This window comes from Danio rerio, chromosome 6, assembly GCF_052040795.2.
Source record: "Danio rerio strain M-AB ecotype USA chromosome 6, GRCz13ab, whole genome shotgun sequence".
Classification (NCBI taxonomy): Eukaryota; Metazoa; Chordata; class Actinopteri; order Cypriniformes; family Danionidae; genus Danio; species Danio rerio.
The window spans coordinates 55,483,654-55,500,475 of NC_141026.1; the positions used below are offsets into that span (position 1 = coordinate 55,483,654).

The following is a 16,822-nucleotide window of genomic DNA, read 5'->3' on the forward strand; positions in this document are numbered from 1 at the left end:
CTGTAATTATTAAAAAACTACAGTACTGATTAGTCCCCAGTTTGAATAAACAAGCAAAAATTACATTTATAATTGTTAAAAAATTTATTAATTTTGCTTGTACCTAAAATAGATTTCACACATGGAGCTGCATTTAATAATTAACATCATTGGAAGAAATGCAGTAATTGTTTATATTTTAACCCAATCTGAACATCTGAACTCATGGAATAGTTCTAATAGTACTATTGCTTATCAGCACACACTCACAAATAAAGGTACAAGATCTGCCACTGGGGTGGTACCTCTTCAAATAGGTACACCTTTGTACCTTTAATATTCACTTTTTTACCTTTAGGGTACTATGAGGTACACATTTGTACTTTTGGGTATTAAAATGTACCTTTGAAGGCCTGTTTATGAACAAAAATGTACCCTTTGAAAAGGTATCGCCCCATTGACAGATTCTGTACCTTTATTTCTGAGAGTGTAAAAATTCTGTGAAATGTTGATACTATTCAGCGATAAAATGAAATACTTTTACAAATAAAAACTCCAAATGGGGGTTTTACACCAAAGGCATTAAATAACCAAATGAATATTTCATGAAATTATATACTCACCGGCCACTTTATTAGGTACACCTGTCCAACTGCTTGTTAATGCAAATTTCTAATCAACCAAGCACAGCAACTCAATGCCTTTAGGCATGTAGACATGATCAAGACGATCTGCTGCAGTTTAAACCGAGCATCAGAATGGGGAAGAAAGGGGATTAAAGTGATTTTGAACTTGGCGTGGTTGTTAATAGCAGAAGGGCTGGTCTGAGTATTTCAGAAACTGTTGATCTACTGGGATTTTCACACACAACCATCTCTAGGGTTTAAGGAGAATGGTCCGAAAAAGAGACAATATCCAGTGAGCGGCAGTTCTGTGGGCGCAAATGCCTTGATGATGCCAGAGGTCAGAGGAGAATGGTGACATTCGAAAGGTAGGGTCAGAATTTGGCATCAACAACATGAAAACATGGATCCATCCTGCCTTGTATCAACGGTTCAGGCTGGTGGTGGTGGTGTAATGGTGTGGGGGATATTTTCATGGCCCATTAGTACCAACTGAGCATCATGTCAATGCCACAGCCTACCTGAGCATTGTTGCTGACCATGTACATCCCTTTATGACTACAGTGTACTCATCTTCTGATGGCCACTTCCAGCAGGATAACACATCATGTCATAAAGCGCAAATAATCTTAAACTGGTTTCTTAAACATGACAATGAGTTCACTGCACTCAAATGGCCTCCACAGTCACCAGATCTCAATCCAATAGAGCACCTTTGGGATGGGGTAGAACGGGAGATTCACATCATGGATGTGCAGCCAACAAATCTGCATCAACTGTGTGATGCTATCATGTCAATATGGACCAAAATCTCTGAGGAATATTTCCAGTGCCTTGTTGAATCTATGCCACGAAGGATTAAAGCAGTTCTGAAGGCAAAAATGGATCCAACCCGGTACTAGTAAAGTGCCTAATAAAGTGGCTGGTGAGTGTATCTTCAGCGTAGTAATCCGCTTGTTAAGTGTGACGTCATGCGAAGCGGCTTCCGGGTCCAAGCGCTCTATTCAACTGAATGGGGAGACTCATGAAATGGTAACAATAAACGTTTACAAAGCGATTTAATAGTTTCGAAAATCACGATCGCAGTATATATGTTCATGCCTAATATCCGATGGCCAGAAAGTGATTCATTTTTTTATAAATTGTTAAATTTTTGGTATTTGTTATGCAGCAAGCCCAGAGATTGTTGTGTACACTATGATTTTATATAAAATTAACTTTAATGTGTGATAGGAATAAAACGTGATCATAAACAAATGATTCCTCCACTCAAATGAATGGCGGCTTGGACCTGGAAACAGTATTACATACGTTACAAACACGTCAACACTTAACAAGCGGATAGGAAAACTAAAGTTCATAAGTTATAACTCAACTGAGAAAAACAAAAAATCTGAACAGATACCTGAGCTCATTTGTAGGGCACTAATTCAGAATTTTATATTATATTTTCGATATCAGAATAAAAAAAAAATGTCAAAATTGCCAGATCTAAACTTTTTTTTTACTTTTCTAACTTAGTTTTTACTTTACTTCTTAGACTTGCATAAAAATAGAAATATTTACTTAAAACTCTCAAAACTAAAACTTTTACACTCCAAAAATGACTTTTGCTGCGTGTTCAAACTACTCATTTAAAATGAGTTGAAAACACAATTCTTAAGTTTTTTTGGGACAATTTGATTGTTTTATGTTGAATCCACTTAAATTTGTAAAAATAAAGTTAGTTTAATATATTTGTTTTGGGACAACATGAAGGATTTGTGTGGAACCCAGCATTTTTTACAACATAGTAAAATGAAATTATTTATAAAGAGAATTGGAAATGTGTGATTAAAGTTCTTCATTGAACCACAGACTCCAAAAAAGAATCATCATTTTTAAGAGCGCTCTCGTAAAGAAAGCTGTAAAATCCTAAAATCCTCCATTTGCTCTAAAAGACAATAAACTGAGCTATTAAACAGCTCTCAATAGGAATTTTAGTTCCCTATGTGACATTGAGAAATCTCGACAGACAAAGCACAATAAACAAACACATTGACTTGGGTTAAAATGGATAGACACGTTACGCACAGCACACACACACAGAGACTACAGTGACTACGGTATGTTAGAAAGAAAGTTAGCAATGGACGTGTGCACGGAAAAAACAAACAGGAACGTGGCTTCAAGAAGTCACACAAAGCTACCTGGGGGCAATGAACACATGTCCCTCTGACTCAAAAGTGTTTGGCAGCAGAGACTCAAAATCTGCAACAGAAACGGGCAAGATTATCCAGCGGCAAGCGGAGGCCGGAGAACACAAGGGAAGCTGCTTCTGAGAAACAAATCAACATCAGCTGCTCTTCAAAACAAAGTGCAGGAACGCAGTGGGGACGTTTTCATAGCAACACTGAGGAAATCATGGGGGAAAAACCAGCGTTAGCCACGATGCTGCCTTGGATGGAGCCCAAATGGAGGAATTTGGAAAGCAGGCAAAATTGGTCTATAGTTGAAGTCAGAATTATTCACCCTCCTGTGATTTTTTTCAAATATTTCCTAAATTATGCATAGCAGAGCAAAGAATTTTTCACAGTATTCCCTATAATATTTTTTCTTCTAGAGAAAGTCTTATTTGTTTTAAATCGGCTAGAAAAAAAGTAGTTTTTAGTTTTTAAAAACATTTTAAGGTCAATATTTTAAGCAATATTTGTTTTCGATTGTCTACAAAACAAACCATCATTATACAATGATTTGACTAATTACCCTGACTTCCCTAATTCACCTATAGTTAAATTTTTAAATGTCACTTTGTTTGTAAGTTTTTGACTCTTCTAAAGCATTAAAACACTATAATATGTTTGCAGATATTTAAGAAATATGCTGAGTGTCCATTATTGTTTATCTGTAAAACAATGCAGAAGTTAGATATTTTTCTTTGAAAATATGCATTACATGCCGGAACGGCTGTTTTTGTTTTGGTCATTTAACCCGCCCAATGCCAGTTTAGCCAATTATAATTTAGCACCCCGGGTTGCCTTAGTGGACACAAGTGGATTTCATTGTCAGTCAGGAAGGCTCTTAAAGCATGTGCACATGACCAAAAATGCAACCTTCGATGGACAGTAGCAGCCCCAAAATGAGATGCAGATTCAGAGTTCCACATGAGGTTATTAATTAGCAAATAATATAAATATTATCAACGTAAACATTCGGTGCGCAGGTTACATTGTAACCCAGTGTCTTAACAACACGCTAAGTGACGAGATTTGTATTGATAATTATTTTGGCTGTTTGCACTAGATAATTTATCACAGAAATTGAAATACAGTCATGACAATAAATCTCATGTAAAAGGGTATTTAAACACACATTATTAGCATTTAACACTGAATAAAGCACAAGAGGTGTACCTGAGGTAAATGTTGTTCAGCTGTGATGCTGTGCTCACACCAGACGCGTAACACATGTATAAATCGCTATATTTGTGTGTAAATAGACACATAAACATTTTGAGTTTACTCGATTGATTCCGCGTGAAAATTTCACTTCACAGAAAGCGCAGATTCTTGTCATGGGCAGGGCTTTTGTCAGCCCGATAAGTCTAGCTTCGTTGCTAAATGCTAACATGTATTTTATTGAGAGGGTAGCTGTGTTTATGTGCTTTATGAATGCTGAAAAACAGCATTGATTGGTTTGGAGCCGTGTCTGAGTGCACCTGATCCATTTACAGGTGCACTCAGTTCTGTGAGTTCATCAACTCCTTTGGAATTTATACCTGGATGATGGAAGTTGTCCAGTGTCGTCAAGAGGCTATTCCCCTGGAACATCAACAACAGGTGCTACGTCATAATCACACCCCTACAAGAGAAAGCTCCTTATTGGTTAACATGGCGCAAATGCAACCTAAAGTTTAGATTATCCAACTAGAGCGATTTATGCAGATCGTGCAATACGCGCATCAATCGCATAAAACGATGAACTCGCGCCACTTAATTCCTGCAAAACGCGTCATTCGCCGCAGGATGTCTATTTGCGTCTTTGCATTGACTTAACATGTAAATCACTCGTGCTTGATGCAACTTCCATGTCTAGTGTGAACGCAGCATGAGAAATAGAAGCGCTTTCTAAAATAATAATTTCAGGTGTTGGTTAGGAAGAAAGCTCTTAATAGTATGGAGAATGTTCCTTCTATCATGTGTCGATGCTTTTATTTAGAAAACGGTTCAAATCAGCCTTAAATCAGCCTTTAGGCTCGATAGTCAGGCACACTCACGTCAATCTGGCAACCTGCACTTGCGTGGACTTGTCAGAGGAGGAGCCAAGTGAAAATGTGTTTTGATTGAGGAGTGCAATACCTAGTTCAACCACTGGGTGTTAAACTTACATACAGTACTGTATCTTTAAGCTGAATGCTAGTATCTTGAAAAATGTCTAGTAAAATATTATGTACTGTCATCATGGGAGAGATAAAAAAAAATCAATCATTAGAAATGAGTAATTAAAACTATTATGTTTAGAAATTTGTTGAAAAAAATCTTCGCATTAAACAGAAATTGGGGAAAACAAAATAATTCTGACTTCAACTGTATATTTTAGTGCAAATTTATCAGATGAATTTGGTTACTTTGGTGAATCGGAGAACTGGCTCGACCCTTAGGATACACATTGAGACGAAGCGAGTTCTCCGACGGAGTTTTCCTCAAACAGTTTGTCGTGCTGCTTTCTCTCTCAGTATGGCATCAACATGGCCAACCGTTGAGCTGGAGTGGGTGAGGCAGGGATCCTGATGGAGGTGATCACCCCACAGACTGGCACCGTCAGCCGCTTTCACAGACACAATCAGAGAAAATGCCCAGCATTGTGGAGGGCATGAAAGGGCAACACATTTTCATCAACATCATTCCTGACAGCATATCAATTATGACTTAATATTTCATTAAAAGGCAGACTATGGTTGTGCCCAGGTGGTTTTCCCTCCGCAATGTCTTGCACTTCCAGGTCAGGAGGTTTGAAGACGTGGCGATGGCAGTCTGGAGGGTGATAGACGTACAAAGGGGTCAAGCTGATGAAAACACGGGTGTAAGAGGAGGACGACAAACCAGACGAACGCCACTGAGCGCTCCGTCACTGAGACAACAGGAGAAGACCTGAAGGAGACCATCTAGCTAATTCATCTATAATAAACTGGACGGCTAAACTGAAGACAGCAGCACATGCTCATAGAAGCCTGTGGGTAAGCATTTCTGCTCAATCTATAAAAGTTTAAAGGAAGAGTTTGCGCAAAAATGAAATTCAAGATGATTTATTCTGCCTCAAACCCATGTGGAGCACTACAGGAGATGTTTTGAAGGATGTTCATGCTGTTCTTTTCTTTTTTTTTTAAGATTTATTTTTGGTCTTTTTGCCTTTATTATTTGATAGGATAGTATTGAGACAGGAAGCAAAGTGGGAGAGAGAGGGGGGGGGGTAGGGTAGGGAAATGTCGTCGAGCTGGGATTCGAACTCGTGACACCCTGACGTGCTATTGCACCATATGTCGCGCGCTTACCACTAGGCTATTGCGCAGACATGCTGTTCTTTTCTATACGGTGCAAGGATAAGGCTTATCCTTAGCGTTGATGTAGTAATCAATGTAATCCAGGCTAAACACATGTCTGTTTAGTTTTATTGCACTGTATCCTCATGTATTTACTGCATCATATTATTTGTGCGTGTTTTTTATTTTTTATATCTTATTCTTGATTTATTTTAGTTTTTAATATTCATTTATTCATTTTCCTGTGGTTTAGTCTCTATTCTAGAGTTTGCCGCAGTGGAATGAACTGCCAACTATTACAGAATATGTTTTATGCAACGGGTTGCCCTTCCAGCCACAACCCAGTACTGGAAAACACCCATACACACGCACGCACGCACGCACACACACACACACACACACTTATTAACTAGAAGCTAGTCTTTATTAAGCTACCTTTAATGCTATAGAAATAATGATGAATCAAATTGATTTTATCAGCTCACACATTGTTAAAACAAATTTGATATTTGATTAGTGTACTAAAAATATAATTTTGAAACATAATGAGCCCCATTATACACCCGGCGCAATGTGGTGCAAGGCGTGACACAAATGTTGTTTGGTAGTTTCAGCTTGACGCAAGAATCATTTTGAGGCGTTGCGCTACACTGTTTAAATAGCAAATGCATTAGCGCTCATATGTGCGCCGATAGATGTTCTGGTCTAAAAAAGGAGGCGTGTTGAGAGGCATTGCTGGAGCGTTGCTATTTTGAAGAACTAAAATAAACTGCTCAATAGACCAGCTTAGAGGAGGTCTAAAGTCCAGCGCAGAGCATGTTAGTTGTGCCCCTCGCTTAAACATTGCTTAAAACAAACAGGATGTACAGCAATACGCAAATATCTTTACAAATGAAAAAAGAACTAGAGGATTAAAATATTGCAAAAATTATTATTTTCTACATAAAATAAAAAACACTGCCTTCATGCCTTCTTTATCTCAGGAGGCTTTTTCAGTTTATTCATGACAATTTGCTTTTGCATGATGTTATTATTATTAGCAGTATTATTTATTATATCCATATTTATATTTGTTTTATTAAAAACAAGTTTAGATTTGCCCACCTGCAGGTTTTAGACCATATGGGGCAGAGCATGTGTATTTGGATATAACTCAGCTTTTGGGCACACTTCGTTATTATTGTTCATTTATTCGTTTGCTGAAAATTAGAACTGAATTTACAAATAGTTTTGACAAATTTTTGCGCTTAACAAACAAAATTAATGATGTAGGCTGATGGATGTCTGTGCATACAACATGTTTCCTTTTCCACGAGAGTGAAAGTAAATAATGAGGAGGCTCATCTGTCATTCTTGCGCAGTAGATGATCTGTATAACTGTTTTTCTCGCTAGTGAAGCGTTCAGTTTTTCCACTAAAAAAGACTGTCATGTAAATAGCAAATTCACTATGGCGTGACACAACTGACTCTTAAAGGGAATGGGAGATGAGACTCTGATTGGTTTATATTCAAAACACACCTATAACTCATTAAGAGAATAAGCTCAACCCTGTTAGACCATGCACTGCGGCGCAAAGTGGATTTTTCCATCCTTTAATAGCAAATGTGGATTCAGACATGCCCATAATGCTTTTGAGCCCTGCACTTTGTGCCAAGATCGTTAAAATAGAGCCTAATGACTGCAAGGACATTTTAAACAAAACAGTGCAGCATGAACATTCTGCAAAATAACTTATTTTCCCTTTAACAGAATAAGCAAGTTTTATGCTTCCAGATTGATACAAGGAAGAATAAACGAGAACAGAACTTTCATTTTTGTTTAAAAGGAATCAAATAAATCAACAGCAAACAGATAATGATAGAGTATGCTACACTAAAAACGCATCTATAACTCCTCAACAAAGACCGTTTCTAACTTACACTGCTACTTTAAAGCTAAACTAAACAGAAATATCTAAATAAGGCTCTGACAAACAACAACTGGCACTACCTACAATAAAAACCAATCTAAACACGTTAACACTGTCACCGAGGAAGAAACAGGAGGAGGACAGATGGAGGAGGATATTCCCGAATGCAACACACAGAAGTCAAAAATCCTTTTTTTTTTTGACAGTGAGAGACAGAGCATATTTTAGTGTTCTCCAGAAGATGTCAGGAAGAAACCTTACACGGCTGTCCAAGCCAATAGAGACAGAAGAGAGATAGAGATTGAGATTGAGAGATGTGGGTGTAGCAGAGGCTGAGTGAGGAAGAGGAGGAGCAGAGAGAGGAAGAGGAGGATCTTGGAGGCGATGCGGGCAGGAGGAACAGAGGAGGCAAGCAGGCTGGAACAGGTGAAGGTGGACGTCAGCGGGGAGGAGTTCAGGACAAGGGGACGAGGATAGGAGTAGAGTAACAAAGGTGGTGGACCAATATGGTGTATACTTGCCCTTGAAGTCTGATCCGTCTGAGGAAGAGAGAGCAGAAAAGAAACAGGGGGGACGGGTGAGGGGGAGGAGGGGGGAGGGGGAATCACAGACAATATTTTATTCAATGACTTTGTTTGAATAAAAATATTGTTTTTCTCAAAAAGAAGGAAAATCAAGTCAGTCAAAAAACAGTAATGAACAACGGAGAGCAGGAAATTAAAATGCATGGAAAAAATAAGATATGAAAAGAATATATATGTATATATACGTAACAAGTGGATGGAGTTCGAGGAGAGAACATTTGAGGACGCATGAGCAGAATCTGAAGTTTCATCGTATGGAAAATATATGATCAGATGTGACAAGAAATAATAGTTGTGTAGTCACAAAAATAAGAAGCAGACATGAGCTGGGGAGAGAGAGGAACGCTTCGGACTGGATATAAAAAGAAACTGGAAAGAAAGAAAGAAAGAAAGAAAGAAAGAAAGAAAGAAAGAAAGAAAGAAAGAAAGAAAGAAAGAAAGGAAGAACAAACGAACAAACAAAAATGTAAAGAAAGATAGAAAAGAAAAGAAAAAAAGAAAGAAAGAAAGAAAGCTCAGTTAAGGAGGAATGAAAGTAAATAAAACAAAAAAGTAATTAACTAAAAAGCAAAGAAAAGGAAAACAATAAAAACAAATAATGAACACACAAAACAATCTAAACAAACAAATAAAAATAAAATGAACAAATGAAACCGAGGTTGGAAAAAAAACTAATAAAGAACGAACAAAATGCACAAAATAACAATTTAAAGATCAATTGAAAAGAAAAGCATACAAATAAAAAAGAAAATATGATCTAATGACCTAAAAAACAACAGCAAAACAAACAAAATATACAAATAACTACAATATCAAAATACAAAATCAAACAAACATGCATAATGGTATGGATGAAAAGAAAGAAACTGGAAAGAAAGAAAGAAGTAAAGAAAGAAAGAAAGAAAGCTCAGTTTTAAGGAGGAATGAAAGTAAATAAAACAAAAAAGTAATGAAAAGAAAAGAAAACAAAAGATGAAATGAATGAATTAAACAAAATAAAGGACAAATTAAAGTATAAAATATATAACAAATGATAGAAAAATAGATAAATAGAAAGAAAAAAAAGAAAGAAAGAAAGAAAGAAAGAAAGATAGATAGATAGATAGATAGATAGATAGATAGATAGATAGATAGATAGATAGATAGATAGATAGATAGATAGATAGATAGATAGATAGATAGATAGATAGATAGACTGATAGATGCTCAAAACAAACTAAGCTTCAAAACTAGAGGAAAGCATTAACAAACAAACAAAAACTAAAACAAAAAGATCAAATGAACAAACAAAAAAGATGAAAAGGAATGAACTAAATAAACGGAAAGAACAAAATAAAGAACGTCTGAATAAATACAAAACCTCAAATGAAAGCGGGAGCTAAAGATTAACTGAGAAAATGAAAGATCTAAAAGAAACAAATGAACAACAACAACAAAAATAATAATAAAAATGAAGGCATGGAAACCCAAAGGCGTTCCGTCTCTCCCGCGCGGGACAATGTCCCATCAGGGGGGCATTGTGGGATACTTTTTCTTATTTATTGACCGATTCCAAAGCTGCCGGCAAACAATACAGCACAGTGAGCATTCACACGACTCAAAGCAAATAATAAACAGCACATTAAACACAGTGAAAAGCAAAAAAGCATGCCTCTTTTCACATCAAAACCAAAACAACAACAAGAACATCAACAAACAAAACAAAACCTGTCCAGATAAAAGATGCTTCAGAATCGTCATTGTGAGAGAGAAGACGAGAGCATTTTTTTCTTAATGTTTCAGCAAAAGGAAAACAAAAATAAATAAATAAATAAATAATAGCACATGGTCACCATTATTTTCAAGTAGACACAGTAAAACCACAGCTTTCACCTCTCTGGGGTTTTTTGAGTGAGGGTTTTTTCTTTGCATCCGTGCAGGGAAAGAAAAATCACCTCAGTACAGAACAGCATGAGGACAGGAGGGAGGAGGGAAGAGGTAGGGAGGGATTCACAGAAGAACTCGTCCGACTCTCGCTTTTTTTTCCACACACCCAGACACCGGAAGGAAGTCCACGCCGCTGTCATGTCATAGGCTCTCCTCTGATTGGTTGAGAGGGGGGCGGGTATAAAGGGGGAACAGGAAGTCTCTTAAGGAAGAAAGAAAGGTGAGCGGGCTTTGGAGTTTGCCAGCCACTGGTACTTACACTGGACCTGGAGGATCTGGTCACTCAGGTTGGCCCTGATGTGGTTTTCACTGTACGACGGCAGAACTAAACCAAGACTGCAGGAAAGACAACAAAAGAGAGGGGAAATTTAAATAATATTTGCATATGCATGCCATATAGATAAAGAATTTTTAGCTGCCCTGTATATTTTTTACCCAATTTCTGTTTAACGGAGAGAAGATTTTCAACATTTCTAATCACAATAGTTTTAATAACTCATCTCTAATAACTGATTTATTTTATCTTTGCCATGATGACAGCAGATAATATTTGACTAGATATTTTTCAAGATACTTGTATTCAGCTTAAAGTGACATTTAAAGGCTTAATCAGGTTAACTAGGCAGGTTAGGATAATTGCGCAAGTTAATGTATAACGATGGTTTGTTCTGTAGACTATTGGAAATAAATATTGCTTAAGGGGCTAATGATTTTGACCTTAAAATGGTGTTTAAAAAATTAAAAACTGCTTTTATTGTAGCCGAAATAAAACATACAAGACTTTCTCCAGAAGAAAAAATATTATAGGCAATACTGTGAAAAATTCCTTGCTCTGTTAAACATCATTTGGGAAATTTTTGAAAAAGAAAATTCACAGGAGGGTGAATAATTTGGACTTCAACTACTGTATATATGGCACTTTATAAGAATAGGATACAAGTTATAGACGTATTATCAAAAATATGACTATGATATATGTTTAAAGAAAGAAGTCATCCATAAAAATGTTATTCAGAATGAAACTTTTTTAAGTACTCCATTTTTTTTTATTTAATCTATCAGTAAAGCCTCATTTATTCATTCATTAATTTTCTTGTCGGCTTAGTCCCTTTATTAATCTGGGGTTGCCACAGCGGATTGAACCGCCAGCTTATCCAGCAAGTTTCTACGCAGCGGATGCCCTTCCCCTTTCTCTGCTCCCAATACTTTCCTGTCTGTAACCTCCACTATCCTGTCCAAATTAAAGGTGAAACCCCCCTAAAAAAAAAAAAAAAAAAAAAAAAAAAAAAAAAATATATATATATATATATATATATATATATATATATATATATATATATATACATTGCTGCTGATGATTGATTATAAAGCATGTCTGGCATGCTGTCCAGAGCACTGAGCTCATAAGATCCTCAGGCCCGAGGCTCCCTCCCATTAGCAGGGAGAGAGGGGAATTTGAGCTCAGTTAGATCTCGAGAACTCCCCTGCTTATTTATGGCTAATGACATTGCTATGGAGAGATAAACTGCTGACTTAAGAGCTTATCTATAGTGCCAATTTGGTTTGGTCAATTTACTTATGCCGTATGTCTTTAAACGGTGGGAGGAAATCAGGGAACCTGGGGAAATCCCACGTGAGCACAGGGAGAACATGTAAACTCTGCACAGAATCGACGACTGACCTGGTAAAGTCTTGAACTAGTGACATTTTTGCTGTGAGGCAACAGTACTAACCACTAGCCCGCTGTGCTGCCCTATCTAGGAAAAGGGGGAGGAGTAGGGGTGGAAGGGGGGATTCTTTAAGACAGAGATAACTGAGGTATGTTACTCTGGGCATTTATAGTGACTTAGGAATCATCTGAATGGTGGATCATGCGTTAGCTAATGAGGGACCAGCTGTGGTCAATCATAAGCACATGCTCCTCTCAAAATTAGTTTATAAACAAACTTGACGTCGACGTTAGTACATAAATTAAAGTACCAATCTTTCACAAAGTAACAAAATCAGGACCCAATATGCTAGATAACACAAATAAACATACTTTAAAATATAAATCTCCAGATGGATGAACTGCACTTTCACTTTCAAGTCCTATTTATGTATTTATTGCTTTATTCATGTAAATCTCCATGCACTTATGCAAATTAATTCTCATATCTGCTGACATTCAAAATATTAAACTCCGTGCTGAAAAGGTAGCTTTGGATTCCAATTAAAACGCAGGACTAAAACAGCTAAACAAAATGCACTTGATACTTTACAATTTAAACTAAAGCTAATTTGATGCAGTGAGAAAGTGACAGAAACAGTGCCAGTGTCTCATACTGACCTGTAATCTGTGCCCTCCACTGGACTCCATATGTACGTCCTCTGGGACTCGTCAATGTAACGCTGAAAAAGATACACAATGCAAATAAATAAACATTACCGTCAAGATCTAAGATGTTCATCAAAGTCAAAGTCAGCTTTATGATCAATTCTGCCACATGTAAAGACATACAGAGAATTAAAATTAGATTAATCTCAGACCCTGGGTGCGTACAAAAACAAAAACACTACTCATTAAGAGTAATGTAAATGTACAATAAATACAAATAAGTAGATAAAATAGAGAAAAATACAAAAAGAAACGACAAAATAAACACTATACACAAATAAGGGCACATAGCAGGTAGAGTGCAAATAAGAAATGCATGACACTGTATGGCATTATATTTAGTAAGAGGTCACATGACTCACCTCGTCCACAGATTTGACCAGAGTCTTGATTTTCCTCTGTCCTCCTCTACCATCAATCATCTGACGGCGGATCTAAGAAAGCACACACAGGAGATATACACTTACTACATTTGATCCTAATTAATAAACATAATTCTGGTCCTGACTGATGTATGTGACTATTTTGCAGTGTGTTTTATGATTGCAAGCACGCTGAAGTTATTTAAATGTAAATAGTGATTTACATGAAAAAAAAACTAAATTAAGTCTCTTCTGTTCACAAAAAACAAACATTTGTTTAATAAAAATACCCTAAAAATGTCCCACTTTATATTAAGTGGCCTTAGTTACTATTTACCTGCATCAAAACATAAATACAATGCACTTACTGTGTTCATAATGTATCGCAGAACTGTTCTGCTGCTATCGTGCTATTACTTTGGTGGTATGGCTAGGTTTAAGAGTGGGTTAAAGGGTAAGGGATGGTCAACAGTGTAATTAAAAATGTAATTACAAAAATTAACTACATGTAATTACATGCATGTATTTAGTCAATCATAACTACAATGCAAAAACATGTATTTACATAATAAGTACATTGTAAGATTAATTTCAGTATACAGTTGAATTATCAGCAGATTTTTCAGCAGATTTTTTTTCAACACATTTCTAAGCATAATAGTTTAATAACTCATCTCTAATAACTGATTTATTTTATCTTTGTCATAATGACATTAAATAATATTTGACTAGACATTTTTCAAGACACTTCTATACAGCTTAAAGTGACATTTAAAGGCTTAACTAGGTTAATTAGGGTAACTAGGCAGGTTAGGGTAATTAGGCAAGTTATTGTATAACAATGGTTTGTTCTGTAGACTAACAGGAAAAAAATAGCTTAAAGGGGCTAATAATAGTGACATTTAAAAATTAAACTGCTTTTAGTCTCGCCGAAATTAAACAAATAAGACTTTCTCCAGAAGAAAAAATATTATCAGACATACTGTAAAATTTTCATTGCTCTGTTAAACATCATTCTGGAAATATATAAAAAAGAAGAAAAAAATCAAAGGGAGCTAATAATTCTGACTTCAACTATAAGAACATATTAGTGAAGTGAACATATAATATAAAGTGGGACCAAAAAAGAAATGTGAAAATAAAATTGCAACATTATTTCAGTCCTCCGCCTCACATGATTTCCCTTTAGAGATCATTATAATATGATTATTTAATGCTCAAGAAACACATCTTAATATTATCAATGTTGAAAACAGATTGTGACAGTTACATCATTCGATGAATAAAAAGTTTATAAAAACAACATTTATTGAAAATATTTAGTATTTTTTAGTAAACATTTACATCTGTACTGCTACTTTTCACACTAAGTATTTTTGTTCAGGAGACCACAAAAGCCAATCTTTATTATAAAATATACCCTAATTGGCTAAATAAAGGTATGCTTTAGTTTAAAGGTATACTGTTATGATTTTTTAACACATAATTCTCCCCAGAATGTGAAGTTTCAGCTCAATATGCAGTGCATCCGGAAAGTATTCATAACGCTTCATCTTTTCCACATTTTGTTATGTTACAGCCTTATTCCAAAATGGATTAAATCAATTTATTTCCTCAAAATTCTACACGCAATATCACATAATGACAATGTAAAAAATGTAATGTACACAAGTATTCACAGACTTTGCTCAATACTTTGCTGATGCACTCAAGTCTTTTTGAGTATGATGCCACAAGCTTGGCACATCTGTCTTTGGGAATTTTTGCCTGTTCCACTTTGCAGTACCTTTCAAGCTCTATTAGGTTTGATGGGAAACGACGGTGTTCAGTCATTTTCTGACCTCTCCAGAGATGTTCAATAGGATTTATGCCTGGGCTCTGGTTGTGCCACTCAAGGACATTCACCGAGTTGTTGTGAAGCCACTCCATTGATATTTTGGTGATGTGCTTTGGGTCATTGTCCTGCTGGAAGATGAACCGTCACCCCAGTCTGAGGTCAAGAGCACTCTGAAGCAGGTTTTCATTTAGGATGTCTCTGTACATTGCTGTATTCATCTTTCCCTCTATCACGACTAGTCTTCCAGTTCCTGCTGCTGAAAAACATCTCCGCTGCCACCCTTATGCTTCACTGTATGGATGGTATTAGCCTGGTGATAAGAGGTGTATGGTTTTCTCCAAAGGTAACGCCTGGCATTCACTCAACTTACAGATGATGGAGGCCGCTGTGCTCATTGGAACTTTCAGAGCAGCAGAAATTTTTCTGCAACCTTCCCCAGCCTTGTGCCTCGAGACAATCCGGTCTCGGAGGTCTACAGACAATTCCCTTGCCTTCATGCTTGGTTTGTGCTTTGACATGCACTGTCAACCCTGGGACCTTATATAGATAAGTGTAGGCCTTTTCAAATCATGTCCAATCAACTGAATTGACCACAGGTGAACTCCAATTAAGCTGATGAAACATCTCAAGAATGATCAGTGGAAACAGAATGTACCTGAGCTCAATTTAGATCTTCACGGCAAAGGCTGTGAATACTTTTGTGCATGTGATTTTTCAGGTTTTTAATTTTTAATAACATGGTGTAAAGGCTCCGCCTGCTTCTGGAAAGGGGGTGGAGCCTTTACAGCAAGTGCCTTGGTTACTCAACCAACAATATATATGACATTTGCATGCATTTAAAAGAAGTTATTTATAAATTTAAACTCCAGGTAAATAGTTTTCTGACCACACAAATGGAGATCCTCACTGCCAGTGGTAATAGAAAAAAGCATAACAGGAACATTTATTTATTATAACACAAGAGAGAGATGTTAACCTCCTCCTTGTTGCGGTCTGGAAGTTCAGCATCCAAGAAGTCCAATGTGACCGGCTCTCTGAAGTTAATGATCTAAAACCAATTAGTAAGAAATTATTAATATGGATACAGAGGTTAACTTATCACTCAAAACTGAAGATGGAAATAACCACATTTTGGAAAAGATCAACAAGACGTTTTACTTTAGGTTGGAGGTTTGGGTGTAGCAGCACATATCCGTTGGGATCTATGGCAAACGTGTATCCATTGGCTCCAAGCTGTGCAGAAAGATGAAGATGAGGGATTGAAGATACAAAGAAAGTCTGAAAAGGAGATTTTTGTCACTTACCTTATACCGCGGTGTGAGTTCCTTAATTTCATTAAGAGCGATGTCTACACCCATGACACCAAGCATCAACTGATTCTGCTATAAATGACAGATCAAAAACATAATGAAGAACCACAAGGGGGCAGAATTGAGATATACAAATAAAAATACAGCATTTTTCTGTCAAAAACAGACATGGATTTATGCTTGGTGAGTGCAGTTTGTCAAACACGTTTTTTTATAATTCAAAACTTGTAATTCTGATTTCTTACAACATAGTTATCAAGAACAGCGTCAAAATAATAATAAAAAAAAACACTACTCTAGAAATAAATCTGCAAAGAATTTAATTTAAAAAAGGTGCTTAAAGGAAAAAAAACCTATTATGAGACAATGCAATTTGTAAATTTTTAAAGGCTGCTT

The 16,822-nt window shown here is 36.4% G+C and overlaps 1 protein-coding gene across 5 annotated transcripts in view; it reads right to left on the reverse strand.

The window, feature by feature from the left end:
- The window catches only part of cacna2d2a (calcium voltage-gated channel auxiliary subunit alpha2delta 2a), a 453,173-nt gene that overhangs the window by 26,669 nt on the left and 409,682 nt on the right, over window positions 1–16,822 (reverse strand). For 2 of the 5 annotated variants that reach the window (XM_087255552.1, XM_087255553.1), the window contains exons 17-23: window positions 16,421–16,498; window positions 16,275–16,349; window positions 16,093–16,164; window positions 13,280–13,351; window positions 12,870–12,931; window positions 10,800–10,876; window positions 2,792–2,852 (exon numbers count right to left, since the gene is read on the reverse strand). In XM_087255552.1, coding sequence (XP_087111678.1) covers window positions 2,792–2,852; window positions 10,800–10,876; window positions 12,870–12,931; window positions 13,280–13,351; window positions 16,093–16,164; window positions 16,275–16,349; window positions 16,421–16,498 — 497 coding nt within the window. 5 annotated transcript variants of the gene reach the window in all.